The sequence below is a fragment of the Sus scrofa genome, chromosome 5 (genome assembly GCF_000003025.6).
Source record: "Sus scrofa isolate TJ Tabasco breed Duroc chromosome 5, Sscrofa11.1, whole genome shotgun sequence".
Classification (NCBI taxonomy): Eukaryota; Metazoa; Chordata; class Mammalia; order Artiodactyla; family Suidae; genus Sus; species Sus scrofa.
Window position 1 is genome coordinate 21,201,956 of NC_010447.5, and position 12,170 is coordinate 21,214,125.

Below are 12,170 nucleotides of genomic sequence, written 5' to 3' on the forward strand. Positions count from 1 at the left end.
TCTTTGAAGTAATGCAAAAACACAATGGGCATTTGGGATGAGGGCTGGGACATGCAGCTCAAGGGAGGTTGGGCAGAGGATGGGAGAGAGGGGACCTAGAACTACTTTTTGCTGGAGGCTTGATCCTAAACAGTCCCTCAAGATTATAAAAACCTCCAGCCTCCACAGAACAGATCTAAAAATTCTTTTGGGATGACTCCAGCTAATTTCTATCCTATTCTACACTTCACTGACTCTAGGTTTCCTCAACAAAATCCAAAACCAAACCAAACATTCAACTTCTAGCATACCAAGAGTTTATTAAGCATCTCAAATATTCTGATTCTACCATAAAAATGTCCCCCATGTACCTAGAGCACACTTGGTGAGGCGTAAGAATTGGAGGTAGCAAAGGAATCTTGCCTCATATCTGAAAACAAGAAAGTTCCTGTGACATCAATATGATCCAGAATGGGGCACAATGTGCCCCCATGCTTTCCCCCGCTGTCAGTTCTATCAGCAGACTGACCCCATCAGACTGAAATCAAGGAAGGACAAAAGTGCTACATACGGTATCCTCCCTTCAAGGAACTGCTTCATCCACACCTATACCTACCTTTTAGCCTGAACTAAAAATAGCTCTCCCACCCCATTTCCCATTGCCTGTTGTTTCCTACATTGAGGGACAGACACCCAGAAGAGACTGCAAGATGTCTTTTATCCCTTAACATCCTGCAACTTAATGCATGAGTAGCTATCCTACACCTTGTCTTTGCCTGTCTTGGGGGCCCCAGGCTAAGAACCAGCAGGCAGTGGCATTTACAGCTCCTGTTGTGTGGTGAGGCAGAAGCTGGGAAGTTAATGCCTCCAGCTTCATTTTCCTATCAATGAGCTGGGGATAAGGGAGCAACTGGGACTTCTCCCACCTCTTCACATTTCTAAGTCCCAAATGCACGTACATATGCAGTATGCACATACACACTCTCAAACTAGTCTCTACCCTCTAGCTGGAACCTACTCAGGGAAAAGAGAATATTTCTACTGTAAATCACCTAGTAAAATGGAGAGCTAATATTTACTGGACAATTACTACGCAAAAAAAGGGTAAGCAAATTGTGTGCATAATGTGATAGTATCTATTCTCACAGCAACCTTCACGACAGGGTTGGAAGTGGCACTGAGTTTGGAAAAGAGTCAGGAATGATTAATTTCCCCACTGTTTCAGAACCAGTTGAGTTAATGCAGTAGAACAAGAAACTATACCAAAGAAGTTGCTTTACAATATTTCATTCTCATCTATTAATAGTGATCTGAGAGGTGGAAAAACTAAAGGCCAGGACAACTGAGAAAGGAAAAGAAAGAGAAAGCTGGGAGAGCTTTGGGCTCAAAGTGTTCCCAAAGTGTGAAACCTGACATTTTTCAGTCCCTTTGGAAGGAAAAACAAGTAGTAGACATGTAGCAAGAAAGGGGAGACATTAGATTTTGGTGGAGTCCAATAACCAGAGGTGAGTGACACATCAGAGGTTGTCCTAAAAGAGGACAGGGAAAAATAATCTTGTAGGTCACAGGTCCTTTATCTTTATTTATTTATTTATTTATTTAAGGTCCTCTCTTCCCCTTCATCTATTCCTCATGTCAGATATTAGGACTCAAAACCAAGAAGTCCTGCTCTTTCTCACATTTTTTGGTCTTTTTGCCTTTCCTAGGGCCGCTTCCCACGGCATATGGAGGTTGCCAGGCTAGGGGTCAAATCGGAGCTGTAGCCGCCGGCCTACACCACAGCACCACAGTAACATCAGATCGGAGCCATGTCTGAGACCTATACCTCAGCTCATGGCAATGCCGGATCCTTAACCCACTGAGCAAGGCTAGGGATCAAACCCTCAACCCTCATGGTTCCTAGTGGGATTCGTTAACCACTGCGCCAAGATGGGAACTCCTGCCTTCCTTTTTTTTAGGGCTGCACCCTTGGCATATGGAGGTTGCCAGGATAGGGGTCGAATCAGAGCTACAGCTGCCGGCCCACACCACAGCCACAGCCACGCAGGATCCGAGCCTGTCTGTGCCCTAAACCACAGCTCACAGCAACACCAGATCCTTAACCCACTGAGCGAAGTCAAGGATCTAACCTGCAGCCTCACGGTTCCTAGTTGTATTTGTTTCCACTGTGCTTTGACAGGAACTCCTCGTCTTCGTTATAGCCCTCATCCCACAGAGGCTTCCAGCCTTGTATATTCAGAAGTTCCCAAGACCCGAGGTGGCAGGAAGGGCAGTTTAAAGTGATAGTAGAGAAAAAGAGAATGATCCTAGAGAACCATAAAAAGGTACAGATTTATAGCTGAGGAAGCTGGTTCCTTCTGCACCTTTTATAGACTCCCTCATTAAGAGCTTCCAGGTATGCAGAGAATGTCACAGCTTCAGGACAGGGCAAAGAAGACTGGAGTCAGCTAACTACATCTGGATCCTGGATTAACCTAAAGTTACTGGGGAATAGGAAGGAAGGGTACTTGGATCCCAGATAAAGAACTGCAAGCATGGAAGCCTGTTCTGCCTTTTAAGTAACTTACTATTTTAAGACTGAATTAGTAAAAAAGACATAGGCATCATGAACTATTCATGTTCAAAAAGTATGTATGGAATGATTACAATGAGACAAAAGAGGATTTGGTGATCAGACTTGGAGGTGAGACACTTCTGTCCAACCTAAGAACAACTGCTGGAATGAGATGAAAAAGGCTAGTAAAAAATTCACACAAATTGAGAAACACTGTATCAAAGATACAGGGAGAGTGAGTCCAGTAGGGAATGATTAGGCTTTGGGAAGAGAATCCTGAGGATAGGGGATGGGGATGGGGAGGCTGAATACTTTTCTGGAACATTATAGAAGATAAGGAGACAAAGTGAGGAAAACTTCTCAAGGACCTAGTGCTCCATTCCATTATCTGCATCTGTTCTACTCCTACACCTCTTTCTGATTTTGAGTAGAAAAGCCTTACCGAATCTATAATTTCTCTAAAGCTACAAAATTGAATTATTTCTCTCTGGTTCTGTTTTGAGAGAGACAGAATAACAGAAAGGAAAAGCTAGCTTCAAGATCAGGGCCTGAAGAAAAGAAAAGGGAGATACCTTTACCTTTCTATAAATTACAAAACCAGAGAGAAGTATTAGTAGAAATGGGAACAAGGAGGAGTTCCTGTCATGGCTCAGTGGAAACAAATCTGACCAGGATCCATGAGGACGCAGGTTCGATCCCTGACCTCACTCAGTGGGTTAAGGATCCAGAGTTGCCGTGAGCTGTGGTGCAGGCCTGCAGCTACAGCGCCAATTCGACTCTTAGCCTGGGAACCTCCATACACCGAGAGTGAGCCCTAAAAAGACCAAAGGGGAAAAAAAAAAAAAATAGGAACAAGGAATTACACCACAGCTATACAGGACCTGAATATGGCGCCAAAGTCTTCAGGTAAGGTGCCATGCGCTTAAGTTTTACTACCAAAAAACACACAAACCCAAAGATATAAAGATGTACAGAAATAGGAGTTCCCGCCGTGGTGCAGTAGAAACGAATCCAACTAGAAACCATGAGGTTGTGGGTTCAATCCCTGGCTGCGCTCAGTGCATTAAGGATCCGGCATTATAGTGAACTGTGGTGTAGGTCGCAGACGCAGCTTGGATCTGGCGTTGCTGTGGCTGTGGCATAGGCCGGCAGCTATAGCTCTGATTAGACCCCTAGCCTGGGAACCTCCATATACCACGAATTCGGCCTTAAAGAGACAAAAAGACAAAAAAAGACAAAAAAAAAAAAAAAAAAAAGATGTATAGAAATAAAGATTAAGAGGAGAAACCCTATACTAACATATCCCAAAAGATTAAGTAGCAGGTCTCAGATCTACGTGAAACTTCAAACGCAAACAAGCAGCCTATTCAGTGAGAGCCTAACCTTTCTAAGTAGGAGGTTCAGTGAAGAAAACGGATTTTAGTAATATCTTAGAAACACTGACACCAAAACTGTAAAAGTATATTCCTTCAACAGAAGATGACAAACTAAACTAGCAAAAGGTTTGATTAGAAAATAGAAGCTTCTAGTCCACAGCTTTTATTTTCAGTGATCTAGGTAATAAAGCTTAACACCTATATCCTGTCATACTTTGAATCCCTATACTTTCTTTGAGTTCAGCCCATCTCCTTTCCTGAACTGCATAACCAACAGGATCCCACACATTGGCCTCAGCTGAAACCAGACAGGTCACTCTTGAAAACAAGGTCCTTCCTGACTCCAGAATAGGGACTCTAGACTCCATTCCGTAACAGACTACCAATCACTAGCCCTTGTATTTACATCCTTTGCACCTCCTAAAACCCAGTGTTCTCCCTATTTTATCCCAATGGGTCATGTCAACTTGTTGAAGCAAAGATTCAGGGTGAAATTTAGCCTCTTCATGGAGGATAAAGAGGTAAAATGATGCCTGTGAGTATGAGAGAAGGGAATAAATAGGCTTAAAGGGATAGACTCAATCCTTTTCCTTGTTCTCTTTTCTAAAGGATAAAGGCATTATGGCTAATTCTCTATAATATTTGCCCCTTAAGCTCCCTTTATCTGGTCTAATCTGGCTCTATGAACTCAAAGGAGAACCTGATAAAACACACTATTCTTTTTTCTATTTTTTTATTAACAAGCAAAATAATAATTAAAAAACAACACAACAACAACAACCTTAAAGTTGGAACAGCAATAAGTCAAATTGCTGCTGGAGTTCACGAATGTACCTGAGGTACATGCTCCCTCATTGCAAGGCAGGACCTAGGCACATGGCTGTGCATTTAGGTATACATGTGACCAGGAAGAGTCAGAGAGATGGAAACCATTGGAGAATGGAAAGCATCAAGAGCTTTTCATCAGGCAATCCCAAAGCGCTCTGCTCTTTTCCTCTTCTTTGCCTATAAGGAAAAAGCAAGAAGAAAAAAAATTAGATTATAAGACAACAGTGGCCTGGGTTCCTGACTGCTTTAATCCAAACTCACATGGACTGTCACAAGGTCCAAGAAGGAGGGAAGGCCAGGCTTAAGCTTGGCAGCCAGAGACTTAATGTCTGAATCTCTCTAGTTATCCAGTTAGAGCTGGTTTGTTTGGAAAGAATGGTAAGGAGGGGAAAAGATTGTGGGGAGTAGGGGGTGGGAGGAGAGGAGGAAGAGGAGAATAAGGTAAAAAGTAGAAAGATTCCTCAAGGAGAAAAAACCACACAGCCTTACAGCAAGTTAGCCTTTTTTTTTTTTTTTTTTTGGTCTTTTTGCCTTTTCTAGGGCCACTCCTGTGGCACATGGAGGTTCCCAGGCTAGGGGTCTAATTGGAGCTGTAGCCACTGACCTATGCCAGAGCCACAGCAACGTGGGATCCGAGCCGCGACTGCGACCTACACCACAGCTCATGGCAATGCCGGATCCTTAACCCACTGAGTGAGGCCAGGGATTGAACCCGAAACCTCATGGTTCCTAGTCAGATTCATTAACCACTGCACCACCATGGGAGCTCCGCAAGTTAGCCTTAATATGATGAAGAAAAGTTTTCCAGTTAGTGCGGAGATGGGAGATTTCAAAGGAAAAAAGGTTGACCAATGCTATTTCATGGAGAAGGTAAAGAGGATGTCCTTCTGGGCAGTAGGTTCAGTCAGCAAGGCCCCAACAGGGATTGATTAAGGGAGGCAGTATTGGTGAAAGGGTGGGAAATGGGTAGCAGAGAGTAGGAGAGAAAGATATTTTTGTTCTGGGAGTGACTCACAAAACAGAACTGAGTCCTTCATCCTCATGCCAACCACTGCCTCCCAGTAAAGAGGGGCTTTTTTAAAAATTCCGTTCATACAAGAGGTTTCATTTAGATTAAAAAGAAAAGCTGAGTGCATACAAGCCTAGCTCACTCCATTTGGATTTCTGACACAATTCTTTGGAATCAAATGGAGGTCCTCTGGTTCATGTAAACTACATCAGCCTCAAAAGTTACTACTCCCTTATACACATTAACGCTCCTAACAAAAGCCACTATTCCTTTTTCGGGGGGGGGGGTCTCCTTTTCCCACCTTTTTGTTGCACCCATGGCACACGGAAGTTCCTGGGCAAGGGAGTGAATCCGAGTCACATGTGCAGCGTATGCCAAAGCTGCAGCAATGCCAGATCCTTAACCCACTGCACTGGGCCAGGGGTCAAACCAGCAACTCCACAGAGACAAGCTGGATCATTAATCCACTGTGCCACAGAGGAAGCCCCCCCACCCCTTAAAATTAGTTTCTAGTGTACAGCAAAGTCATTCAATTAGACACACACACAAACACACATTCTTTTTCATAATCTTTTCCATTATGGTTTATTACAGGATACTGAATATAGTTCCTTGTGCTATAGAGTAGGATCTTGTTTATTCTATTCCTTTTCACCTAACAAAATCCTCATCTGCCTTATCTTGGAGGCCAAATGTACCAACTTGTGAACATGCCTGTTTTACAACAGTTTCCTTGACAAGAAGGGAGTGATTTTAACTAGAATTAAAACCAACCTGGAGTTCCTATGGTGGCTCAGCAGTTAACGAACCCGACTAGTATCCATGAGGATGCGGGTTCAATCCCTGGCCTCACTCAGTGGGTTAAGGATCCGGCGTTGCCATGAGCTGTGGTGTAGGTCACAGACGTGGCTCGGATCCTATGTTGCTGTGGCTGTGGTGTAGGCCGGCAGCTGTAGCTCCACTTTGACCCCTGGCCCAGGAACCTCCATATGCTGCAGATGCAGCCCTAAAAAGCAAAAAATAAAAAAATAATTTAAAAAAATTTCTCAGGGTTTATTACAAGACTGACTCTGATATTTATTCATAAGATTTTGAGTGTGTATGGTAATGGATTTTCAGAGGCCACCTGTCGAGGCAGATGGAAAGAAGTAAATTTGGTGAAATGAAAGAAGCAACATTCCAAGTTCTTTGCCACCTAAGGGGTTTCAATAATTCTAAACATACTATTTTAACTGTTCTTGTATGCCCCAAGTGACAGTTGGTCTCCATTAAAGATACTCTCGAATCAGCAAATCAATTTGTCTGTCAACACTCTGGGCAGTCTGCCAAGGCTCAGAGTCTCAATGAATGTTACTCCAGAGAACGCTGGGATATGGATGAACAGAAGTCTTAACAAACAAACAAACAAAAAGACATTCATTCTGAGAAACTATCTGTAAATAAAGTGATAAGAATAAGAAGTCTCATTTGAGCCCACTGTCCTATTCCAGAGGGGAATTAGACAACTATACATACTTGTGTCTGGGCTGGACATGAACTTCATTAAATGATCAAAGAAATATGCTTGGCAGATAATCAGAGACATTGCTACTTACTGAATATTTTAATAATGTGACAGACACTGTGTCAAACATTTTACACAGAATCATTTCATGCTTAAAATAGAGGTAAGTTTTATTATTCACACTTTCCAGATAATGAAACTGAGGCTCAGAAAACTATCATAATTTGTAAGTATTATATTACTAAGTGGCTCAGCCACTTTTCAAATCCAAACTTAACTGATTCCAAATCTTGTGTTCTTTTCTACTAGCTCTAACAGTGAATTACTTAAGTATATCGATGGAATTCAGTGGGGTCACTTTATTCAGGAAACAGATAGCAAGCAAAGGACAAAAGATCTTGTTATCTGGGCACTTAAGAAGTAGGCTGGGAAATAATAATGTTTCTCTACTCTGTTCACCTTCATTTTCCCTTCAAGGGCCCTATGAAGTATTCTAGGTATATTTTACCTCTGTATCCTCTGTGGTTCCTGTTCCAGCTGAACTTGTGACAATCCCAAATCGCTCCTTCCTTTTTTTCAGCTTCTCATCATCCTCAGACTGTTCAGGGACAAAGAAAACAGTTAAAACAAGCTAGCCTTCATTCACAAGGTAAATAGGAATGAAATTCTAACTTACTGGACAAAATACATCAGCCAACCTGTGTCAAGAACTAAGGATCACACAAACAAAAAACAGACAGAAAGCTCAATAAGCTAGCATATAGCATATTGTCTACGGAATGACTGAAGATTTTAAGTATGGCCTCAATACCCATAAGTAGAGTCAAGAGAACAATAAGAAATGCCCATAAAACAAACTCCTGTCCTGAAGACATTTTTGTAGTTTAGAGATATGGAAAGCAGAGGCTTTACTAAATAATATCTGCATGGAGCAGGTTGGTAGAAGGCACTCAAACTATTTACTGAACATTGCTTACTTACAAGTTCCATTTACTTGCTAATAAGAAAGGGAAGAGAAAGGGGGCCAGAGTGGTGTTTTTGAAGATCTTAGAAAGCTAAGCGTTATGAACACCCAGAAAAGTCACAAAAGGATCTGAATAGTTTGAAATGATTTGGAACAAGGAAACAGCTACAGTCATCTCTCTCAGAGATATGCCCTGGATCTTTTCCAAGCATCCAAGAGACTCATGATGTCTGCCCTGTAATCAGAGACAATGTTCCAGTTTACCATGAATTTGGAGCTGACCATTCTACAGTATTTTATTTATTTTTCTGGCTGTGCCCAACAGCATGTGGAAATTCCTGGGCCAGGGATCAAACCTGAGCCAAGCTGGATTCTTAACCACAGAACTCCTTTCTTATAGTATATATTTTATTTTAAATTTTACTTATTTACTTATTTATTTTTTATTTTTCATTTTCTTTTTTATTGCTACACAAGTGGCATTTAGAAGTTCTCAGGCCAGTGGTCAAAATGGAGCTGCAGCTGCCAGCCTACACCACAGTCAAAAGTATTCATCAAACAGGAGTTCCCTTGTGGTGAAGCAGGTTCAGAATCTGGCATTGTCACTGCTGTGGCTCAGGTCAGATCCCCGGCCAGGGAACTTCCACATGCCAAGGGTGCAGCAACACTGGATTTTTTTTTTTTTTTTTTTTTGGCCATACCCACAACACATTCAGGCCAGGGACTGAATCTGAGCTGCAGCTGAGACCTATGCCACAGTTTCAGCAACATCAGATCCCTAACCCACTGTGCCAGGCAAGAGATAGAATCTGCACGGCTGCAGACAACACCGGATCCTTAACCTGCTGCACCATGGCAGGAACTCCAGGCTTATTTTTATTTTCTTTTTAGGGCCAAACCTGTGGCATATGTAAGTTTCCAGGCTAGGGGATGAATTGGAGCTGTAGCTGCCAGCTCACATTTGATTCACATCTGTGACCTATACTGTAGCCTTCAACAACGCTGGATCCTTAACCCACTGAACAGAGGCCAGGGATCGAACTCAAATCCTCATGGATACTAGTTGGCTTCTTAACCTGTTGAGCCATACAGTAGAAATTCCTATTTTTTTTTTTTTTTTTAATTTTTGGCCGCTCCTGTGGCATGTGGAGCTTCTCTGTAGCCAGGTATCAAACCTGTGCCACACCAGAGATTTGGGCCACTGCAATGACAAGGCCAGATCCTTAACTCACTGCATTACAAGGGAACCCCCAAAACAGGAATTTTTAAAATACCTTTACTCTCAACCCCAACCATGGAATTGCTTTTGTTTCTATGACTACAGGAACCACCTCTTGGTTAAAAGCAGGGCAGCTATAGAGTTTTATGTGTTCAATTCGTCTCACTAGCCCAGCTCTCTGAACACAGTGGGCAGGAATACTATCTATTTTTTTTTTCTTTCTTTCTTTTTATGGATGAATCTGTAGCATATGGAGGTTCCCAGGCTGGGGGTGGAATAGGAGCTGTAGCTGCATGCCACAGCCACAGCCACACTGGATCCTTAACCCACTGAGTGAGGCCAGGGATCAAACCTGCATCCTCACGGAGACTACACTGGGTTCTTAAACCTGCTGAGCCACAACTGAGCCAGAATGGGAACTCTTATTTTCTCAGGCTCTTTTAGCGTGAGGAACAAGTTCATTTTCTCCTTTGGTTGCACTCACTGCCTTCTAGCAAGTAGGAAATGAGCTTAGAAAGGTTGGTGGTTATTGAAGGACTGAAAAATCCTACATGAGTTATCACTTAATCACAGTGTATTACTAGAACAGAATATATTGCCTACATAGGTTTTTTGCCTTTTTCATTATGACCATCAGCAAATCAAGAGTGGGTGGATAATTAATGTAATCTAAACCACTGTTAAACACTGAGCCAGGTTCCAGAGGAAAAAAGTATTCTTGTTTTTAACAATCATAAATTAATAATGGTTATAACTACTAACATTTGGGTGCTTACTATGTGCCAGGTACTATATTAAAGTTCTTTTTCTTCTTTCTTTCTCTTTCTCCTCCCTTCCTGTCTTTTTAGGGCCGCATCCGTGGCATATGGAGGTTCCCAGGCTAGGGGTCAAATTGGAGCTGTAGCCCACCAACCTATGCCACAGCCATAGCAACGCAAGATCTCGAGCTGTGTCTGCAACCTACACCACAGCTCATAACAATGCAGGATCTTTAACTCAGGGATCGAACCTGTGTCCTCATGGATCCTAATGAGATTTGATTTCGCTGAGCTGAGCCACGATGGGAACTCCTCATTTAGTTGTTTGTTTGTTTTGGCTGTGTCCATGGCATGCAGAAGTTCCTAGGCCAGGGATCAAACTCATGCCACAGCACCTACATCAGATCCTTAACCCACTGCACCATGAGGAAACTCCACATTTAGTTCTTTTTTTTTTTTTTTTTTGGCTTTTTTGCCTTTGCTAGGGCTGCTCTGGTGGCATATGGAGGTTCTCAGGCTACAGGGCTAATCGGAGCTGTAGCTGCTGGCCTACGCCAGAGCCACAACAACTTGGGATCCGAGCCTCATCTGCGACCTACACCACAGCTCACGGCAACGCCAGATCCTTAACCCACTGAGCAAGGCCAGGGATCGAACCCACAACCTCATGGTTCCTAGTCAGATTCATTAACCACTGTGCCACAACGGGAACTCCCACACATTTAGTTCTTTTAACAATCTTAAACATGGTAGGTAGTATGACTAAATTCATTCCATAGATAAGAAAACTGATGTTAAGAGATATTAAGGAGTTCCCGTTGTGGCGCAGTGGTTAACGAATCCGACTAGGAACCATGAGGTTGCGGGTTCGATCCCTGCCCTTGCTCAGTGGGTTAACGATCCGGCGTTGCCGTGAGCTGTGGTGTAGGTTGCAGACGCGGCTCGGATCCCGTGTTGCTGTGGCTCTGGCGTAGGCTGGTGGCTACAGCTTCGATTCAACCCCTAGCCTGGGAACCTCCATATGCCGCGGGAGCGGCCCAAGAAATAGCAACAACAACAAAAAAGACAAAAAAGAAAAAAAAAAAAAAAAAAAAAGAAAAAAAGAGATATTAAGTAACCTGCCTAAGTCTCACAAAGAGTAAGCGGCAGTCAGAAAAGGAAACCAAACATTTTACTCAAGAACCTACTTTCCTGAGTTCCAGTTTTGGCTTAGTGGGTCATGAACATGAGATCCATGAGGATTCGGGTCTGACCCCTGGCCTAAGTGGGTTAAGGATCTGTTGTTGCTGTGAGCTGGTATAGGTTGGCAGACATGGTTTAAATTCCAAGTTGCTGTGGCTATGGCGTAGGCCCACAGCTGATTCAACCCCTAGCCTGAGAACTTAAAATGCCTGAAATGCAAAAAAGAACCCACTTTAACTTTACCCTATCTTCAGGTATCAAGTAGCAGAATGGAAGTAGTGCTTAATTCCCAAGTTTCCAAGGAAAGGAAAATCACTAGGACCCTTAGCTAAAAGTAGTTGTGAACCACTTCAACTACTTTTATATCATTCAAATGACTTGAGTCAATGCTAGGATCCACTGCTTTTTTACCATACCATATGCCTCCATTTTATAGCTAACTAGGGATCTAGGGAAAGGACTCCAATGAGCAGTCTCATACTAAAGATTTTCTCAACTGAATTTATTTCTAATTTTGGCTAATTGGCTATTTCATCTGTTGAACTGTATGGAAAGAATTAGGGTTTCCAAAGAACAAGGCCTCACCATATTTTTCCTTACCAAGTCACCAGGAAGTTTGTTTTGTCTACCACCACTAAGATAAAAGTGATTAAGGGATACAAATGGTGATTTCCAAATTAGAACCTCTGCAGGACATTCTAGATGAAAGATCTCCATTTCGTTAAGACTCCAGGCCAAGCAGGAAACGGTTTTAGGGGGAATAAGAGGAGCACACCATACCCTTCTTCGAAAGAGGC

The 12,170-nt window shown here is 42.7% G+C and overlaps 1 protein-coding gene across 1 annotated transcript in view; it reads right to left on the reverse strand.

The window, feature by feature from the left end:
• The window catches only part of SARNP (SAP domain containing ribonucleoprotein), a 59,390-nt gene continuing 48,312 nt past the window's right edge, over window positions 1,093–12,170 (reverse strand). The window contains exons 10-11 of the mRNA XM_003126256.4: window positions 7,759–7,848; window positions 1,093–4,914 (exon numbers count right to left, since the gene is read on the reverse strand). Coding sequence (XP_003126304.1) covers window positions 4,873–4,914; window positions 7,759–7,848 — 132 coding nt within the window. The 3' untranslated portion in view covers window positions 1,093–4,872. The remainder of the gene's footprint in view (window positions 4,915–7,758; window positions 7,849–12,170) is intronic.